At 45.7% G+C, this 21558-nt stretch overlaps 1 protein-coding gene across 13 annotated transcripts in view; it reads right to left on the bottom strand.

Moving 5' to 3' along the window:
- Positions 1-2790: 2790 nt before the first annotated feature.
- The window catches only part of LOC103733245 (ankyrin repeat and sterile alpha motif domain-containing protein 1B), a gene marked incomplete at its 5' end in the record, with an annotated part of 492005 nt that continues 473237 nt past the window's right edge, over positions 2791-21558 (bottom strand). For 5 of the 13 annotated variants that reach the window (XM_029563074.1, XM_017797878.2, XM_017797879.2 and 2 more), the window contains 2 exon segments: positions 2923-4626; positions 8153-8320. In XM_029563074.1, coding sequence (XP_029418934.1) covers positions 4516-4626; positions 8153-8320 — 279 coding nt within the window. In that variant the 3' untranslated portion in view covers positions 2923-4515. 13 annotated transcript variants of the gene reach the window in all.

Raw genomic sequence — 21558 nt, 5'->3', positions numbered from 1 at the left:
ACAGGGGCTCCTGATGTCTGCCATCTGACCCCACCTTCCTCTGCTGGCTGAATAAAGGTGTTGAGGCTTTGCGCACCATTAGATGGGTGACTCCACTGGAGCCAGACAGCTTGAGATCACTCACCCTGATGTTCCCCGCCTTTACCCTTCATTATATCACCTTCATCATATCACGACCCAGTCACTCCTGGGAAGTTCAAGGCCCAGGCTGCTTTTACAAACAGGTCTCTGAGGCCTTGGAGAGGAAAACCGAAAACTGTTTTGACAATGAATCTGAGTTACGATTCGGCTGCAATATGTCGGGTCTAGAATGATTGCCTGTAGAAGCAGCTGGAGGGAAATGGAGGGAAATTCAGCGAATTCTCAGTAAATCGATTGATTTGACATCAAGATAGGAAACAGTTGAGTGAAATCTGCATTCCGTCTGTACCGGGGACTTTACAAAAACAAGTTCCTCTGCATATACAGTGGAAGCCACTGGGTGCAGGACAGTGAATGGAAACAGGCCTAACCCCTGTGCCCAGATCTGCTCTGTTTTGGAACCGGTTTCTGTGGGAAGCAGGGCTCTGCTACTTGAGCAGACCGCAGTAAATGTTTGGGAGGCTGGTTGGGCATGGGGAGACCAGGAACGGATTATACCGTGGGCGTGTTGGCTGAGGCTGGTTGTAGGTAGGTTGTTAGTCTGTGTTGGTTGACCATCCAAATCTATATTAAGAAAATGTGCTTAAAACCATCAGATTACTTTTTTATAGGAAATATCGAATAACATAGGAAAACAGAACTTTAAAATGTAATGTCTTAATAAAGAGACTTTATTCCATGCAGATTTCTAGTTCTCTGAAAGATATATTACTTATCAAACTTGCATTTCTTTTTAGAATTAAATGGAGCAATGTTACTCAAGGTCCAAGTGTGAATTTTTATTGATTTTTGAGAATGTGGCCACATGTCCTTTAAGCCTAAACTATTTCATTTCATCCAAACATTAGGTGGGCTGATGTTATTTCCAAGTAGTCTAACTTGAGAAAATGTGGCATGTCTTGAGAAAAATCACTTCCATGACTTATTAATGAACTGACTAGGCACACTTTTTAATAGCGTCCATTCACCCAGATTTATTATAGAATACAATTTAAAAAAAGAAAAAAATTAAATTGAGCAATTGAATTCAAGTCCTTTTGTAAAAAGAAAGAATTTAAGTCCTTTATGACTAATGTTAGCGTTTAAGGACTCTCACCTTTCACCTCACAATTATTGCAGTTATCAAAGTATCAGGTTTTCCCTTAAAAATATCAGCTGCAGCTCCCTTCTCCAAAGCCTGGGTTGGCTCTTCTGTTTGGCTACAAGTTTGTTCCTTCCACTCTCTGCCCTGGCTATGGGGCTGCTTGTTGGACTGACTTCTAGTGGATTCATGTCATGTGGGGTAGAGGGTGAAGGATGGAGAGAGGGAGATCGGGGTGACCTCTGTCCTCTTCTCTGAGGGTCATTGCAACTGGTCATCTCCCCTAATCTGGATGGGCAGCCTTCACATATCACTGCTTCTATTCTCGTTCCCCCTCAAGTTGGTGCCAGGACAAGGAGACTGTCAACCACTAAGCAAATAGTATAGTTATTAATTTTTTTTTAATGTTTACAAAAACTTTATTGAGAATTTCATACATGTATATAAGGTGTTTTGATCAAATCCATGTCTACTCCCTCCCCTCCAACTTTCCCCCTCTGAAGAGGTATCCCTAAAATATTTTTTTTTTTTTTGGTCTTTTTGAGACAGTTCTCCCTATAGCCCTATGCCCACTCCCTCCCCTCCAACATTCCCCCCTCTGATGGCCTAACCCTAAAATCTTTTAAGGATTAGATACAAGGTCCCAAATACTTTTGACATTTTTGGCCTTTGGAATAGAGTATGTTGCTAACAGGCCCAAGGACATTTTGACTTTTAGCCAAGAAACCGGCTACATTTCTTTGGGGCCTTTTTTTCCCTGACTGCCTAGTCAATTCCTACCTCCTATTAAATTCTCTCCCATTGGAGTATGCTGTGTGCTTTAGTATCATTATGTATAAAAATATGTATTAGATGAGTAAAGAGCTAAGGCGAAAAAAAAAAAAAAAAAAAAAAAAAAAAAAAAAAGAACAAACTAGCCCAGTGGAAGCATTATTGTGGAAAACCCCAGCCTGACGTCTCCTTCGGGAAAGGAAGTGCCTCGCAGGGGCCATTGCAGCCCCAGTGTTGGGTAGGTTTCAAAGCCCCAGGCCTCTGCAATCAAGTGGAGAACACCCCAAGATTGTTTTGGGTTTTCTGAGAGGAGCAGTCTGGGACTGGGCAGTGGGTGGATCTTTTGAAGGTCATGGGATATAGCATGCCAGTCATGCACAGAATCCATGTGGCTCTGATGTGGCCCGCCTTATCCAAATGCCAGTGCTCATGCAGGCACTCGTGTTGATGGAAAAAACAAGAGGACTTATGACTATGTAGATGACATTTTTTCCCAGGCAACTCACATATGCCACTAGGTAGGCGAGAAGTTTGGGGGGGGGGAGTCCCCTGTCTTTTAGGAATTTGTTTGACCAATTTCTTCTTACAAGCCACTTTCATAGTTAAAGATTATGACGACCGATGGCTCACATTCAGGCTTTACAAGACAAGTGTTTCTCGGACTAGTTGAACTTGGAAATTAGCAATTTTTTCCCAATGATTTGTGAAAAACAAATCCCTCTGGCTGTGTGACAGGGCTGGGCCTTTGGTCCAGCTCTGAGTTGGAAGGGCTCACAGAATGATGCCACGCACCAGTCGCTGTACAACCTCTGATTTATTTTGTGTGCTTTTTTATAGGATATAAATAATGACAAAAATTACAAAATTTATAACTGGAAGCCCAAGCTTATTTACACATATGCTTCTGTTTCAGCAAAGTCACTGTTTGCTTTGCTCCTATACATTTTCCTTTTGGTACCATATTTTAGTGCTATTTTCCTCTCAATTTACTACATACATATCAACAGTGAATAGGCAAAATATATACAAGGAACTATTCAGTTCAAGTAATTTAATATTGTATTAAAATTCTCCAACACTGAACTGAAACCATATACATTTGTCAGTCGAAATAAAATTTAGTTTTTCTTCAAAACTCACTAACTGATGATTGTGATAACCTCAGGTTTAAAATAATATTGGTTAATAAAAAAACATTAAGACAAGTTCACAATTTATCAATATCGCTATAATGAACTTCAAAATGATTCACAATATGATTGATTAGAACAATATACATTAAAATGTTATTTTTCTATAATGATATTGGTACTGTTTATATAATTTGATTCTACAGAAATATACATTATGGTATCATACAAATACGACACAGAGACATTAAAAAAATTAAAATACCTTAAAGAAATGTAAGTAAATTTTATTTAATCAAATAGTAAGCAAACATTATTTTTTTGTCTGTTTCAAGAAAAGTTTTATTACTTTGGAATTTCTTTTTTTGTGTTATTTTTTTTTCTTAGAAAAGAAATTTTTGCAATAGAATTTTATTAACACCTTTCTCAAACAAGGTTTCCATGACAGAAATCTTGACAGCAGGAGCCCTATATTTTATTTTTTGTTAAACATGTTCTTTAAAACACTTTAAAGATTAGAAAAGCCACCTCTGCAGGCTTATGGCTGCATCAGCCCTTCGGTTCACCGCAGAATGCCAGCCTGCATCTCCTGCGTGGTGGACCGCATTACGATTTTGCCACAACTGAGCCAGTCTCGGAAATAGCAGTAGAAATTTAGTTATTTGAAATGAAACCAGAAACATCCCGCACAACTAACCTAGTATTCTTATCAATGCATTAATGAAACATTCTTTTAATAAAAATATTTAATACAAGACACATTTTCCTGTGCATAATAAATTCCTCTGTTTTAAATCATTTTTAAATTTTTGAATCATCTGTTAAAGGTTTCCTTTATCCGACATGGTTGATTACATATAAAATCCACAAATATAGAAATTGGGAGACAGAATTTCCTGGCAATCATGAGGATTGTTTTTATCTTTTTGCATTCAACCGTACTCAGTGATACAATGATTTTACAGATTAGTTTGGGGATAGTCCTGTTCTGACTTCGCCTTCCAAGCCGCTGACAGTGAAAACTTAAACCCAAGATGTTTAAACTTTTAGGCAGTATTAGTGATCCCCTTCACTTTTTAAAAAGGTATTCTTCCCCAACTAGAGCAAAGCAAGCACTGGGGCCGAGTCTGCGCAGTACCTGGGAGGCGGCGGAGCTGGGGTACCCCGCAACGCCCCCCTTCGCCTGCAGGGGGCGGCGGCAAAGTCTTGCTTGCGCTTCGGTCACTGTGCAGAAAGAACTTCCCCAGGGATGGCCGGCGGCCTTCCGCCCGTGACAAGGCCACACGAGCTGAGCAGTCTTCCTCCCGGGCGGTGGACACGGAGGCGCGAAGGAAAGCCTGCTGCGGGGACTGCTTGGCGAGCAAGGCACCGCGAGGACGGGGACGGCGAGTATCAGAAAATCGTGGTTTCATACTTGGTATTAATGCCCCTCTTGGCTTCTTGCCCCGGCTCCACAATCCACGGCAGATTGGCCAGAGTCTTTTGCTCAGAAGGGTCGATCTGCTTTAAAACAGAAAGGCTGATGCCCGTTATCCGGCAGCTGGGCTGCGCGGCCGCGAGGGCGCCGCTGGAACCCCACCTCGGGCCCCGCGCGCCCCGCCGCGCTCCGGGGCGGACCCGGCGTTCGCGCCTTCGCACCTGCGCTGCACAGCGACTCTGCAGGGGCCTGCAAGGGTGACGCGAGTGAGACCCGGCCTCGCCGCCAGGGCTCAGGCAGGGGAGCAGACGCAGCGGCGGGGCTCCCGCGTCCCACCCTCCAGCGGATTCATCACGGTCCGAGGGAACCCTAGGTCCTCATGGGGGACCTGCGTTGCTGCCTTTCTGAGACCTCTGCCCTGAGGTTGAGTTCATTGTTCCAGTGTGGTCCAGGTCTGGGCTCCAGCACCACTTCCCTTCCTAGAAGCTGTAACCTGCCGCGCCCTCCACTAAAGAGCACGCCAACATTTTTGCTCCCCTCTTCTCTGTTCCTAACACCGGTGCCACAGACATCCTTATCTGTTCCCTCTCCACAATGGACACCCATGAAGAAGGGCTTTTAGCTGTTTCCTTCACTGCTGTTTTCTTCCTAACCTAGGAAAGCTCCTGGTAACCCCAGGCATGGTAGGAACACAACAAACACTTGAGTCAGTAAACACAGTTGATAGATTGGGCAGGAGAAGGAGGGAGGAGGGACACTGGGGTGGACAGAAGGCAGGTGGAGATCCGGGGGGGGGGCATGTCAGAGTGGGAGAGGGGGTGGATGGGCGACAGTGGAAGAGGTCAGCAGGGGCTGCCAGGCTAGGCCTAGGTGGACTTTTGTCCTGCTAGCAGATGGCTGAGTCCCTGCGCTTCATATAATGTCAAGCTGGTCATTCCCTGGGCTGCAGCTGAGCTGTAAGCTCTGACAGGCCCGAGGTAAGACCGTTTCCCAACTGCTGCCTCATCCTTTGGGGGAGTTCCACTGTTGACCTGTCTGGCTGTCTGCTTCGCTCTGTAACTTGGGGCAGGGAGCTTCTGGAAGGTCTGCCCAAGTCTCCCTCCACCAGCCTCCCAGCCTGCTGGAGGGCTGCAGAACCTGTGCCTACCACTGCCTTTCTGTGTCTCCACTGGCTGAGGGAAGGGCTTCACACAGTCTTAGGAGCACTGTGTATTTCTTAACAGTAAACAACGAGAGCTGAAGAAATGGGAACATTTCAGCCTGTTGAAGGGGTTGGATCCTGAGGCAGGTAAAAACATTAGCATTGTTCACTGTGTGTTCTCCTGTTTCCCAGAGAAGACATCTAGAAGAATATTCTATGAGTCCGTATGGCACCAAACCCTTTGTGTTCTTCTGGAAGAAGTCTACGGGGACCACAGTAAAGCTGGGGGGAGGCACCTGCAGCGAACAGACTTATCCTGCCCACACAAGAGGGAATATAGTAGTCTAAGTGACAATCCCCCAAACCTGCTGTGCCTTCCTGGACACTTAGCAGCCTAATCATTTTCAAAGATACATGCATTAAATCCACCCTCAGGCCCTCATTTCTTCAACCACAGGTTTTCTCTGAGTGCCGGCTATGGCCCTGGCCCTGGGGTGACATTACACCAGGTTCCTGTGTGCTTCGTGAAGCTAATATTTTTGTGGAGGAAGATAGGCAGTAAAAATAACTAAAAACAAACAAACTCAGTCAGTTCTACACAGAATTAAAGGGGGCACAGTGGCATCCATCCTGGTCAAAGGGAGTCAGAAAAAGCCTGTTCATGCTGCTGAGACCTGAATGGAGTGAGCCATGTAGAGATCAGGATGAGAAAGGGAGAGAACATTCCAGGTGGAGGGAACAGGTAGCACAAAGATCTCAAGTAGGAGTGAGTGTGCAGTGTATATATTCAAGGAAAGGGAAGGCTTGGGCATCCAGGAGTGTGGTGAGAAATGAAGTTCTGGCATTTTCTGGGTGCCATGATCTGATCCCTGCCCTGTGGAGAAAGGGAGTCACTGGGAATAGTGTGCTTCCTGGGAAGTGGTGGGAGCTTAGACTAAGAGAACGAAGTTGGAAGTGGAGAGGTGTGGGCAGACTACAGTACATTTCGAAGGAGTGGAAAATGGACTCTGAAGAGTTGTGCTGCTAACTGGGCTGGGAAGACAGAGAGAGAAGCAAGGTGGTTTTTGTTTACGTTGTTTGTTTGCATTATCTATACTTGAAGGTAGAAGTAGTTAAAAACAAACTGAACAGGTGCCTCTAGAGTTCTAAGGGTGGGTAAAGACTGAGACAGAGAACTGGGAGCTTAAGCTGAGGAGGTGCTGAGGTGGGAGTACTGGGGTGTGGGAGCTTCAGAAGAGGCACAGCCACTGGTGATGACTAGTCAGGGTTGAGGAAAGCTCCTTCCTGGGATTCAGGAGGAAACTTGGGGGATGAAGAGATCAGATACTGATGGAAGGTACCAAGAACTGAGACAGGAGTGGGGCCGGAAAGACATAAAAGAGAAGCCACATGGTCACCAAGGGGAATGCCTCTCTGTGGAGGTTTAAAATGTTTATTTCCTCTGTGCATAGAGGTGCATACCTTTAATCCCAGCACTCCCAAGGCATAGGCACAGGCAGGCTGATCTCTGAGATCCAGGCCAGCTTGGTCTACATAGTGAGTTACAGGTCAGCTGAGGCTACAGGGGGACCCTGTCTCAAAAACCAAAAAACTGAAAAACCAAAACAACCAAAAAGTTAATTTTCCCATGAACCTGGGGCTGGCTGGGAGCCCTTGGGAGGAGGAGAGTGTGGCAGATGGAGAGACTGGGAGGTGAGAGGGCAATGCATTCTGGGGGCCCATCCAGTGCCAGTCCCTGGGTTTCTAGGATGCAGGATGGTAGCTGGAGCAGAAAGCAGATGGGAAGCTGGCTGGGAAGCTTCCAGCTTTAGGGTGTTGCTACTATCAGAGGAGGCCGCTTTGAAGTCATACCACCCTGTTGGGACAGGACGTTTGCTGAGCCTGTGGGAGGGAGGGAAAGGAGGAAGTTCCTGGAGGGAGGCAGAAGACAAGTAGGAGGAAGGCGGCACCTTCTGACAGTCACTAGGCTGCAGGGAGCCTCAGCTGTCCAGAGGGAAGGCACCCAGGATGTAGTCCAGGCCTCTAAAGGATGCTGCCCAGGCCTCATGCAAGGTGCAAGAGCTGGGGCATCCAGCTTCTGCCTCTGCAAATCCCTGTCGAGGCCAGAGGCTTGACCCCTGATAGGGTGGCAATTGAGGTCTCTGAGAAGGCTGCAGCCAGGCTTTTCTAGACTTCCTGGCAAGGTGTGCCAAGGACAGCCGGTACCCAGCCCTCACAAGGTTGTTGCTGCAGGTGGCAGAGAGAATGGGATTTTTTTTTTTTTTTCTGGCACCTTTGGGTTCAGGGACAGACTCTTTTGAGACGGCAGGAACCAGGCTAAGGATGATGGTCACATGCCAGAGGAGGTCAAGGGAAAGGAGAGGAGAGCAGGCTGGATTCTAAAGCCCTCTGCTTCCCACTGGGCCCTGTTCGCAGCCCCCACCCCTTCCCTCTGGTGGCAGGCTTATAGACCGCCTCTCTCTTCTACTTACCACTGACTTGCGAATGCTAACACGGGGCTTGGGGATGGGTTTGGAAGGCTTGTTTTCAAAGCTTTCTGGAAGCGTGGAGGAATGTCCCCCTTTTCTTGCTTGGAGTGCTAGCTGGTAAGCGACCTCAAATGCCTGTCCCAGTGTTAGGATGATTTCATAGGCTAAATTCTGCAAGGAAAACGAGAAAGCATTTACTACCAGTACGCTGAGAATCAGATTGAGTGGATGGTTGAGGATCAGTGTGGGAGGTGAACTAGTTAGGAACCTTGAATTACTCCACCTGAGGCTGCAGTGGTTCAGTCGGAGCTTGTATGAACAGGATGCTCCAGTTCCCACTTTGCAACTACAAAAGGCATCAGCCAGGGCTGGAGAGATGGCTCAGCGGTTAATAACACTGACTGCTCTTGCAGAGGATCCGGGTTCAATTCCCAGCACCCACATGGCGTCTACGAACCATCCAGGGGAATCCGAAGCCCTCTTCTGACCTCTGCAGCACTGCACGACACAGGTGCACATGACACGGGTGCACTCACTTACATGCAGGCAGTATACTCATAGACATAAAATAAAAATAATGGATCAAAAAATTTATAAAAAGGAACAAAAGGCATCAGCCAAGTATTCTTGTGGGTAGCCACTTTGAGGGGCCTCCTATTAAGTCCTCCATAGATATTGTTGACACATAGCCCACAGTCCCAGGGGCCCCTCCAGTCACAGCTCCCTGGTGGGTGGCTGCTGTGCTCACGAGGACTTGGAAGGGAAGGGGTTACTAGGGGTGTCAGCCCAGTGCTTGGTGTGCCTCTGCCATGACTGCGCAGGCTGATCCCACACACTCCATGGGAGGTGTTCCTGAGAAGTTTGGGTCTTTTTTACCTCAAACATCTGTGATTCAGTGAACATCTACGAAACACAATCAAAATCTAATTTAGGCAGGGGGGAGAGGCATTAGTCATGCTGGTGTGGAGTCTCACAGTTGCAGCAATGAGCATGCAAACAGTGCTCAAACAGAGCCAATTATCTGTCTATTTCTTGAGGCTTTTGGTCTCCCTAAGGGTTCAATCTATATTTTATCATCAAATCAGCAAGAGACAGGAAAGTCAGGCTATCATGCCATGCCAAGCCGCACCTAGGAGGTACGTTCTTTTCCTCAGATCTTTCATCAGTCCCTCTTGAGGGATCATTTCTACCCTTCTTTTCGCTTCTTCAGATACTTTGATTTCTGCTTTGTCCCTTAAGTGCAGCTTCTTCCTTATCTTCTTTCACAAGGACAGCATGACATTAGCTCCTCAAAGGCAGGGTCTCCACAACACTCTTAGGTCACAGGGCACTGAAGAAGTGGTCGGCTGCAGGTCTACATAGATCAGGCCTGGGGACTGAACCTGTGGCTTCATGCGTGCTTTAGCAAATTTTATACAACCCTAGCTGGAGAAGGCTCTCAGTGCTACTGCACCAGCTGAGCACAGGCACCACCAGCACCAAGTTTTCATTCTGTGACTGTCCCTACAACGCCGCCTCATGGTCTTGCAAAGTCACAGACGGCGGTCTGCTTTTGCTGATAGGACAACTATGTCCTCATTGTTCTTAAGCCCCCCAGTTCTTACCTAGCACACTGGAAGCACAGTTCTCACGTGTCTGAGAAGACTGTTAGAGGCTCTTGTCCTCAGAACTCAGTGAAGATGGACAGGGAGACATGGGATGGCCTTCAGAGGCTATGTGGAAGAGACAAAGGCTCTGGACCCACCAGATTGTAGGTTAAAGTCATATCAATTGTCATGGTCTTCAGACCAGGTCAAGGAAGGCCTCTGAGCTTGAGAGCTGGTTTGACAGAATGAAGCAGTCTCCTCTGGGCTACACACACACACACACACACACACACACACACACACACACACATATATGATGCTGAGATACTGTGCCTTGCACAGCTATCCAACACTTACTTGCAGTGAACAATGAGCCATGTTTGCCTCCAGGGAGAAGTCAGACTAGTAAATTAGTAACAAACCAACAAATGATGGAGGAGGACTGGGAGACAGCTCTGACCATCAAGGCACAGAGAGGGCTGAGCCCTTTCCTCTGCCTACATGCTCACGTCATTGTCAGCTTTACCTTGTGCTGGTGTGGGTCTGCAGAAGATGGATGGGCCTTCTGACTTCCTTACTGTTTGAGGGGGGGGTCATAGCTCTTGGTCTTTTTACCACTACTCTAGAAGGTGGTCAGTGTCCCACATGTATCAGACATATCTGGGATGTGATACTTGAGCTCTGGGTGGGAACATGGCCTAGAGGGCTGGTGACTCTAACAAGGCAGTCTTCACACACGAGTGCAGTGGAGCTTAGAGTGCAAATTCCTTTATCATTAGCCTCAGACAAGTTCTTGGAAGTGAGAGCTACTGAAGGTTACAGTGTCTCAAATGGAAGTCAAAACTGCTCATCTGAGCAAGTGAGATTTTTCACGTGGTTATTATGGGAAGCTGAAAGGTTTTGCATGATGATGGGTTACAGGTTCTGCCCTTTCATTTTAAATGAGTGCCTGGTATTAGGAAACTGCTCAAGGAAGAAAGGGACCAGTCTACCAACCAAAGGTTCAGCTTTCATGCTCCTTGACAGCTTGCCCTCTGCCTGCCCCCAAGACTGGCTTTGAACTTGTGACAATCATCCTGCCTCAGCCTTCTCAAATGCTGGGATGACAGAGGTGAGCCACCTTACTCAACTGATCTTGCTTTTTAAAAGAATGTTTTGGAACGTTCTTTTATGATTCCGTAAAGAGTTGGTTATTACTATCTTTCTGTCTTTTCTGTAGCCTTGACTTTTGAAACATGGATGCTGGATGTCAGGGAGACCTATGGACACTGAGGCCTGCCACTGAGAGCTGTGCTATTTGTTCCACTGTACCAGAACCCATGGGGGAACAGGTGCCATCAGAAAGGACCCGAGGCCATACTTTTCCCTCCCTTCCCTCCCTCCCTCCCCTTCCTTCCTTCCTTCCTTCCTTCCTTCCTTCCTTCCTTCCTCCCTTCCTTCCTTCCTCCCTTCCCTTTCTCTCTCTCTCTCTCTCTCTCTCTCTCTCTCTCTCTCTCCCTCTCCCTCTCTCCCCCCTCCTTCTCCCATTTTCTCTTTGCTGGGGATGGAACCCAGGGCTCTGTGCATGCTGGGCAGGCATGTGCTCTATCACTGAGCTACCCCCCTCAACCTGAGGACATATCTCAACCTGAGGACATACTATCCAATGGGGGGGAGCCTCATTTGCAGGGGCATTCTGTCTGCCTCTTCTGTGTCATCCCCACTATGCACAATGGAAGGAAAATTGTTTTTCTGAAAGTTAGACAAAGGACAAGACTGAAAATCATATTATAATAGAGCTTAATTTTACATTAAGAATATAATATTCATTATATTAATATGTTAATTATCATAATATAAAGGCAGTTTTATTATTGTATGGTCTGTGAGAAGTCTTTCAGCCTCTGCCTGGGCCTTTCTTTTGTAGTACTTGCTCTGGGAATCAGTCCTGTGTGAAGTCTGATCACTCTGAGGCCACCATGTGTGGAGGTTGAGTGAGCTATGAGAAGATGCTGCCTGATGAGGATCAAGTCTGGACTGTCCTAGTCACCCCTCCCTTCCCAGACCAGTCCCCAGATATGGAAGTGAAGGTGCCATCTAGCACATGGAGAAGCCCCAAGGTCAAGGCAGATACAAACTGAGCTGTCCTGACATCTGTAACCATCTGAGTTGGCCCAGCCAAGACCCTCAATATTGTAGAGCAAAGAGCAGAGTCTCAGTGCCCAGCCTGAATTCCAAACTTACAGTATCAAGTAGATGCTTTTTTAATGCTCCTACATGGGGAAGTGTTTGTTACATAATCCATAACTGAACACCCTGAAAGGCCAAAGAAGGCTGGCGGGGCTGTCCAGTGCTCAGGCGGTGTGAAGAGGAGCCCTCAGCCTCTGAACTGTGATGGACAGTGCTTCGAGTGGGAGCCCAATTCTGGATCCATCCCACCCCAACCCTGGCTACCAGGAAACTAAGATACAGGGCCCCAGGATGTACTGAGGTGTTCCTTCACATAAGCTACTTCCAACCACAGAGCTGCAACGTTCTTCGAAGTCAGCACCACCACGATTTCATTTCTCGTTACTGTCGCCTATGGGTGTAAACTGGAATTCATTTAGTCTTTACATTCATTACTTCACAACTCTAAAATGCTGCCTCATTCTGACCTGGGCTTCCCCTGCCTCATGTAGCTTATCAGTAGACAGTCACTTGGGGTTGGAGATATAGCTCAGTGGTAGGATGTTGGCCTAGCTTTGTGCAAGGTCCTCAGTTCAATCTTCAGTTTACCTTTTTGCTGTAAGTCTCTTGAGAGACCTGGCAAGTGGCCTTGAGTGTTTTCTACCTTACACAGACCAGTGAAAGGGGGTAATGTGCATGTGCATTTGTATGTTTTGTGTGGTCACTGGGGGTAATTATTGGAAAGACTTGCTCTGACCCTCAGTTTTCCTATCATATATAGCTGCCCGCCTTACTTGGTCATTTTGAGACTTACTAATAATATTGACCCCAACCACAATACTGGCCAGCATTTATTATATACTGTGTGCCAGGCACCATGAAAAGTATTCTGCACTCTCTCATTTAGTTCTGCTAACATCTCTGTGCTGTAAGTCTATGATTTTTACCCTTGTACTTGTGGGGTAATTAAAGCCAGGAAAGTTAACTTGCTCCTTGTTCTAGTTAGTGTTCTATTGCTGTTATAAAACAATGACCAAAACCAACTTGGGGAGGAGGAAAGGGTTAATCTGGCTTATACTTCTACATCACAGTCCAGCACTAAGGGAAGTCAGGGCAGGAACTCAAGCAGGAATCTGGATATAGGAACTGAAGCACAAACTATGGAGGCATGCTGATTACTGGCTTGCTCACTCCTGGTCTGTGCTCAGTCTGCTTTCTTTCTTTCTTTCTTTTTTTGGTCTTTTTTGAGACAGGGTCTCCCTGTAGCCCCAGCTGTCCTGGAACTCACTATGTAGACCAGGCTGGCCTTGAACTCAGAGATCTGCCTGCCTCTGCCTCCCGAGTGCTGGGATTAAAGGCATGTGCCACCACGCCCGGCTTGTCTGCTTTCTTATACAACCCAGGACTACCTGCGCAGTGGTGGCACCACCCACGTAGGGCTGGGCCTTCCCATATCACTCAACAATCAAGAAAATGCTTCACAGACATGGTCACAGCCCACTCTGATGGAGGAAATGCCTCAATTGAGGCTCTCTCTTCCCAGGTGTGTCAAGTTGACAACTGAGGCTGCCCAGCACAACTAAACCCTTGCATACTTGATACACAAACACATCGCTATTAAACTACCACCTTTCCATTTCCTATCCTCAAGATCTCATGCTAATATTAACATCACAATATAAAACACAGTACAACTTTAAAAGTTGCATAGTCTTAAAATTTCAAATATTTGAAAATTTCAAAGTCTCTTTAAAAAGTCTCTTAACTGTGGGTTCCTGTAAAATCCCAAACAAGTTACATATGGTCTTATTTCAAGAGGAAAGAACCAGGGCACACTTAAACAAAACCAAAGTCTAGTAGCAGAGCTCAGTGTCTGACATCTGGAATTCACTCATGATCTTATGGGATAAAGAACTTGGGTAGCTCCACTTCTTTGGCTCTGCCATCCACAGGGCATAAATTGTCTTGTAGGCTCAGGCCAGCCCCATTCCACTATCCTGCTGCTGTCTTTGGTGGTCATCCTACAGTCCAGTCATCCCCAATATGCTGGCATCTCTATTACAACTGAGGCAACACCTTCACCAATGACCTCTTCTGGCCTCACATGGTAGCAAGTCTCAGCTCCTCTCCATGACCCCTTGAATTCTGTAGCTTTCATGCTGCCAAAACCAGTACCACATGGGGGATTCTTACACATTACTAAGTTCTGCTTCCAGCTTGAGATTCAGTCTTGGCCCTTTATGGACCACAGTGTCTATGTACTGACCCTGAGGAAATACTTCCCAGCAAGATTTCACCTCAATGATGCTGGTCTCAATCACAACTGATTTTTCAGCCCCAGCTAACCAGCATCGATTGTCCCAATAAAACAAAGGTTTTACTTCAGTGGTTATGGTCTCTTGGTAATCACAGCTGATTCTTCAGCCCCAGCTGACCAGAAACCACAGATCTTCAATTCAAAATATCATACAAACATCCCTGATAGTCTTTGCTTCCCTTGAAAGTTCACAAGCCAGGCCTCCATTTTCTGCATTTCTCCACACTCTCACAGAACAGCTCACTTAACTTCAAGCACGGCACAGCTTTTCTAGCCCAAAGCTCCAAACATTTCTACAGTCCTCCCAGAAACAACAGGGTCAGGTCTGTTACACTCTTTGGTACCAATTTCTGTTCTAGTTTGGTTTCTATTGCTGTGATAAAACAGTGGCCAAAACTTGGGGAGGAAAGGGTTTATTTGGCTTACACTTCCATATCACAGTCCGTCACTGAGGGAAGTCAGGGCAGGAACTCAGGCAGGAATCTGGATGCAGGAACTGAAGCGCAAACCATAGAGGAATGCTGCTTACTGGTTTGTTCATTCCTAGCCTGTGCTCAGCCTGCTTTCTTATATAATCCAGGACCATCTGCCCAGGCATGACACCACCCACAGTGGGTTGGGCATATCCATCACTAAACAATCAAGAAAATGCTTCACAGATATGGCCACAGAACAATCTGATGTCAAGGTGTGTCAAGTTGACAGCTGAAACTATCCAGCACATTCCTGAAGTTAGAACATGGCTGTCTTGGGGTTTGAATACAGTTATTCTGATAGGTTATCCTGGCTACTTCAACCTATATTTGAGATAAGGCAAAAGGCTTGTTGAGAAAAGCCCCAAGAGATGAAATGATAGAGCTTCCAGATGACCCCTCCATCTTTGCTGGGGTGAAAGTATCTAAAGACTACAAAGTTTGCCTAGATCTCATGGGATGACCAGTTAAGAGGCAGCCTTCAGGCAAAGGGTATTCTTTGTGGTTTGGTGTGAACCCTGGCTTTCCCTAAGGATGATGAGGGGTAGGATGTGATACTCCCAGCTCCACCCACAGCTCTTTAGGATAAAGGCAGAGAGTCCCAATTCAGTGGAGTGCAAATCAAAATCACTTCTTCCTTTCCTTTCCCTCTTCCACAGGGATTTCCATCTATGGATGAGGAACTTAAGAAGCCATCATATCTTAAGGCTGAATTCTAATGGTACCGAGGAGATGCAAACTTCTTTCTCTTTTGAAAACTGGGGATGTAGAAGCCACTGGTATTTACTGTGGGCTCCTCTAGGCAGCCAGGGCTGCAATTTAATGTCACCAAACTGTTTACTGAGCTCATTTATGGCGGTAGCCATGTTCCTAGTGCTGGCTTATATCTAAGCTATATTATCCAGGAAGTCCTCATCAAGTGATGCGGGAGCTAAAGGACCCAACAAGCCTGCCCTTAGCAACAAAGAAAGCTCAGAGAGAAAAAGAGATGCACCCCACTGTCCTGTGTCCAAGTCCTGAGGCTAACCTGGCACATTTTTCAGTTTGATGTAAAAAAAACTGTATCACGAACCTTAGGCAGTCTGACCTCTAGGAAAAGCCCTGGCACCCAGGAAATGAATTCACATTAATTAGTGCATCTCTAGGATTTTTCTACTTCTTGGTTTGAAAATCTTTTAGGCTCAAGAATTCAATGACAGTGTGTAAGAACACTCTGTAAAATGTGTACAACTTCCATGAACATTACATATAGTATGTAGCTCCATGTGGTGGAATACTGGGCAGCTAGTGAGGATGAAAACCAAGTCACTGAAAAAAATTGCTTAAAAGGCTATGCAGAGGCGCTTGGCTTGTTGGTACGCACCTGTAATCCTAACACTCAGGAGGCAGAGGCAGGAGGATTGCAAGTTCCAGGACAGCATGGGCGATATAGAGGGATGTTGTCTTTAAAAATACTATGGAGAAATATATGCAAAGAAAACAGATATATCTGAACATTAATACTAGTTATCAGTGGCTGCAAAGAATGCGGATCTCTTTCTCTCTCTCTCTCTCCCTCCCTCCCTCCATCTCTCCTTCCCCCCATCCCTTCCTCTTTCCCTTTTCTTTCTGCAGCGCTGGGGATCAAACTTAGGGCTTAGCACCTGTGCTCTACCCCTGAGCTACATACACACTCACTGTAGATGACTTTTCTTTATACTTCTTTTTGTATTTTGAACTTAATTAAATGAAGGTGAATAATTTTTGCAATGGTAACAAACAATTTCCCGTTTCGATGTTCAAACTAATCTTCGTTCTTCATGCTTTCCCTTGGGGTTCTGCGCTTCTTCTTCCTTCTTTGGCTGAGGGGACTGGGAATGGTTTTCTAACAAGATCAAACACCTGTTTGCAGGTGTTCACCTGTCCCACTTCCATGTACCAGAAGGGCATTCATATCTGGCCATGAATCTTGTTTTAGTCTTTATACTGGATCTCAATTCTAATATCTGCTCAGCTGAATTATAAAATATCCAGCACTTCCTTTAACTAGAAACCTCCAAGACTTTTCCAAGTACATAGAGTCAAATCTTCTGCAGTCTAACTTTGGTCAAGCCCCACTGAAAAATGTCACTATGTGGAATTTCACTTGTGGACTCTCAACCTACTCTCACAGTTGTGTGAGGCTGGATCCCTGCACAAAGTCTGTTTACCTATAGATTTGAGCTAGACGTTATTTCCTCCACCTTGATGAATCGGCTGCAGCCATAGGTCTATGCACTCTCCCAGGGACCAGGCTCTGCACCCAGTGGACTGTGTAATGCTCACAATGCCTTTCTGAGGATGAATTATCCCCCTTACATATGTAAGCAACTCAGGATTAGTGATGTTCATTAATCTGGTCAGGTTTACAAGGCTAGTAAGTGGCAGAGTCAGGTTCAAATCAGGTCTGACTTCAGACCAAACAGTATTTTGTGTGACTGGGATGTCATGCCTTCATTGCTTCCATGAGTCTCTTGGTGTCCTGCCCTACCCCCCCCGACCCCATTCACTGGGGGCCCCTATGAAAGCATCTTGTGGAGATTCATTGTATAGAAGCTGGTAAAGGATGCATGCACAATATCATTTCATGGGGACCTGGCCTTTCAGACTTGAGTCTCACTGAGGATTTGCTTTCTGTAAGAAAGGGGTATACTTTTCTTTCGGAGAATATGAAGCACGTGGTTAGTTTTCCCTCTTCACTCTTTCACTTCACCTGCAAGTTCAGAGGCAAATTTGTGGCTCACTTCTAAAAACCAAACAGAACTCAGTGTTCCATCTTTTGGTGCTAGACTGTTCCAGAACTTTGGTGTGGATTTTCCTTCTAGTCTGTATTTTCTCTGGTTCACATTTGTGTTACCCTGTATCTATCATGGGGGCTGAAGCATGGGTGGCCATGCACTCACTTAAACTTTTATCGGAGGGTACTTTGTTTAGCCCATTCCTGACAACATGGCTGATAAAGAATGTCAGATACGGCACAGGTTCCCCATCATCAGGTGAGCATGACAAGAAGGGAAGAGACCTGAGAGGGGAGGGACCCCTGGCACCGTCCTCCTAGTCATGTGGGGAGGCTGCTCTTTAGGAGCAAAACATTCTGATTTGTCCGGCTGTACTTCTGGTTAGCACTATAAAACCAGAACAATGGCCATATTTCATGACTGGGATCCATGGAACAATGTGTTAGCTCCACACCACTGGGAACTATAGACTCAGACCTGGTTTAGTCCTTGACATGAGCACTTCCTGAGATTACCACAGGCTCCTCGAAACCAGGAGGAGGTTCAGATCTAACATATGCAAGGAAAGGGCTGCACCTACACCTGGGAGGCAAGGGCAGAGAAGCCTGAGTATCATGAGTAGCCTCAGGTCAGCTGTCAGTCTATGCACCAGTGACAGAGTCGAAAAGTCCTGGGATTTCCTGCATGAGCTAATCCACCAGGGACTACTTCCTGTAGCATCTATCACTGCCACAGGAGACAGAACTAAGAGACTACTCTTAGGGGGTTTTTGGTCTCCTTTCACCCCACGAGCTCCAGGATTCCCTGAGAAGCTATTCTCAGTCTTCCACCCATCCAGCTATTGATACAGTTGATGAGTAACCAGCAGACAACAGCTGTTTAGAGAGACATGTACGGTTGGAGCCAAGTTAAGCAGGAGTACATTACTCAAAGGCCTGACAGTAGAACTCAACTATCTGCCGGTTAGAGCTTCAGAAGGCAATAATCACCAGCTGACTTCATCTTAGAAAAACTTCCTCATTTCAGCTGGACCTGGTGGCACAGGCCTGTAATCCTAGATACTTAAAAGGCAGAGACACTAGGATTTCGAGTTTAAGGCCTGTCTAGGCTACAGAGTAAGTTCAAGGTCAGTGTGGGCAATTAGTTAAACCCTATCTCAAAATAAAAAGTGAAAGTACTGCTAGGGATGTAGCTAGGTGATAAAGCCCTTGCCTAGCATATGTGAGGACCTAGGTTCAATCCCTAATACCATGAGAAATTCTTTACTTCACAGTCATCCCCTCCAAACTGTTCGAAATGGCTAAGTGTTTCATCTATTATGCTACCTTTGCTTGATGAGTTACTGCTTATCTTTGAAGCTGCACCTCAGGCATGAACTCCTCTAGGGCCCTCTCAGAGTCTCCTTTCCTGTCCCCCTGGGCTAAGTCAAGGGTCCCTTGTTGTAGCCCCCATAGCTCAGGCACGGTTCTACTACCGTAGGATATTTGTCATGATTTTCTTTTTGTAGCTCTGATTCTCTAGTTGACTGAATGCCTTGAGGGTGCAAACCTCCTCCAGCTCTGCAAGTTTAGGGCCTAGTATGTGATAGGTATCCAACAAGTGTTGGATCAGGTGAAAAAGGAAGCTGCCTTGTAGGCCCCTAAGACAGGAGACTTGCACCATAGGATCAGGGTTAATCTATGCAGGTGGTCTGGAACAGTCCCTTTTCTCCATCTTTTCTCCTGTAGGTAGATCTGGTGAACAATGTCAGCAACACAAGGGCAGGCCTCGGGACAGAGGAAAGTGCCCTCAAGTCTGGGTTGCCAGTGTGGCCTTCACAAGAAAGCTGTATATCTCTCTGGTCTATATTTTGCTTGTACTTCATGTTTTTAAGAGCTGGGGTAAGCTTCATCTACAACATGCTTCACCCACGTCCAGAGGCAGAAATAACTGAGAATATTCTGGGTAGATTCACAGATTCCATTGACATCTCTTAGGCTTTACCTCTAGTTAATTCTTCCAAGTGCCATCCATAAATTAACCGAGATAGATTACAGAAATAAATATTGCCTAATCATCATCTTTAGAAGTTAGAAATAAACGGGAGGAATTCTGCCAAGAGGCTTATCTGGACCAGGACTGACATATTAGCTGGGCAACATGCAGCGTCCTTCTTTAGGGGTAATCTATGCTAACTGAAAGAGAAATGAAATTACTTTTCCACCCTAATTATACTAGGAGTACATGTAGACAATGTTGAAACTATAGAGACTAAAGAAGGAAATGAAGTTCACCTGTAAAATTCCACTGTTGGGTTATAGCTACTGCTAACATTGTGTTGTATTTTCTTTTTATATTTGTATATGTGCTCGTGTAGTTTATATACTATATGAATATTTATACAGATAAATTTACATACCAAATTAGAATCATATTTTATGTGCATTTTCATAAGTTGCTTTTTTCACATAATGCTGTATCATGGAACAGCTTTCAAATGCCATTATATATTCTTCAAAGATAATACTTTGGAAGGTGGCAGAGCATCCTACTGCATCTATTAAGGTTTAATGTCATGCCTCACCCCCAAGTATAGGAGGCTGTACATGCTCACAAGTCATGACTTCCTTCCTTCCAGGACTTTCACGGAGGCCACACATCGTGGTCTGGGTCTCCTGTTCTCATGGATTCACCTAAGGTGACTGACCAGCAGGGCCTCTCACACCCACACCCTAGAGAGACAGGTCCAAAGGGCAAAAGGGCACACAATCTTGAGTTACTGGGCAAGGATCTGCAGAAAGGGGAAATGGGAGAGAGTCTTTCTAGATGCCATCCATCCTCTCCCTCTTCTTCAACAGTCAAAGCCACAGTATACATCTGTGTGTATGTCTGTGCATGTGAGTGTAGGTGCCTGAGGAGGCCAGAGGCATCAGATCCTGAAGGAGCTGGAGTTACAGGCAGTTGTGAGCCACCTGATGTGGTTGCTGGGAATTGAACTCAGGTCCTCTGGAAGAGGAACAAATGCTCTTAACCACTGAGCCATCTCGCTGACTCAGACTCTTTACTACTTGGTAAGCCTTGGAAATGGGGTATCCAACAAATTCAAGCCTCCCTTTTTAAGGCTTTGTTGTTGAAAATCTTTCTCAAATGGATGCTCCCATTTTTTTGATTTATTAAACTCAATGCAGCCAATCCTTGGTATCAGAACCAAAGTGAGGATGCTCAAGTCTTCTGTATAAAATAGGCAGAGTATCTGATATCACCTCCATACATCCTCCTGTATGCTTTATGCTGAGCAAATGTAACTCTATGTAAACACTTGCCATACTGTATTGGTTAGGGGATAATGACAAGAAGAATCAATTGATATGTGTTTAGTACAGTGTCTTTTTTTTTCTTTCAGTATTTTCAATCTGTGACTGGTTGAATCCATGGATACAGAGCCTGTGGATGCAGAAGGCTGACTGCAAACACAAATGACTTTTTCTTTGCTTACTGCAAGTGCCTGCCTAATGCCCTAGGCTCATCCTTCTGAAGTGAATTAATGAGTTGTCATGCCTCCAAACTTAGCACATGTTCACACCAAGTAACTGTTCAGCTTCCAGCCGAGTACCCCTCCTGCTGGGCACTGGCACAACCCTATGATGGCATGGGGATGCTTTAGTATAATTATTTGTTTATAACCCCAGTGGATTTTGAGCTTCTAGAGAGCAGGGACTTGTACCAGGGTCACAGTAGACACACAATAAATATAGGTGTGCATTTGCACAAATTTTTTTCTCTCAGGTGTGGAATACAGCAGCATTAAACTTAGGCTGTAAATCAAAGTCTGAGATGTAAGTCCTCACCCAGGGACTGATGACAAGAATACAGTATCACAACTGCTTCTCTTGTTCTCCCCATCCTTAGCACCTAGGATTTATTGAAAACTATGGGATACAAAAGTGGGTGTGTGGCACTTCATTTAACACTCACAGTAACCACAAGCAGTGGGCTACTATTCTCTCTCTCTCTCTCTCTCTCTCTCTCTCTCTCTCTCTTGTGAGACAGGGTCTCTCTATGTAGCCAGCCCTGGTTGTCCTGGAACTTATTTTGTAGACCAGGCTGGCCTTGAACTCACAGAGATCCACCTGCCTCTGTCTTCCAAGTG

This window comes from Nannospalax galili, unplaced genomic scaffold, assembly GCF_000622305.1.
Source record: "Nannospalax galili isolate Female #2095 unplaced genomic scaffold, S.galili_v1.0 scaffold734, whole genome shotgun sequence".
NCBI classification, from domain to species: Eukaryota; Metazoa; Chordata; class Mammalia; order Rodentia; family Spalacidae; genus Nannospalax; species Nannospalax galili.
Note: the sequence above shows the minus strand (reverse complement) of the source record. Positions and strands in the feature narration are given on the sequence as shown.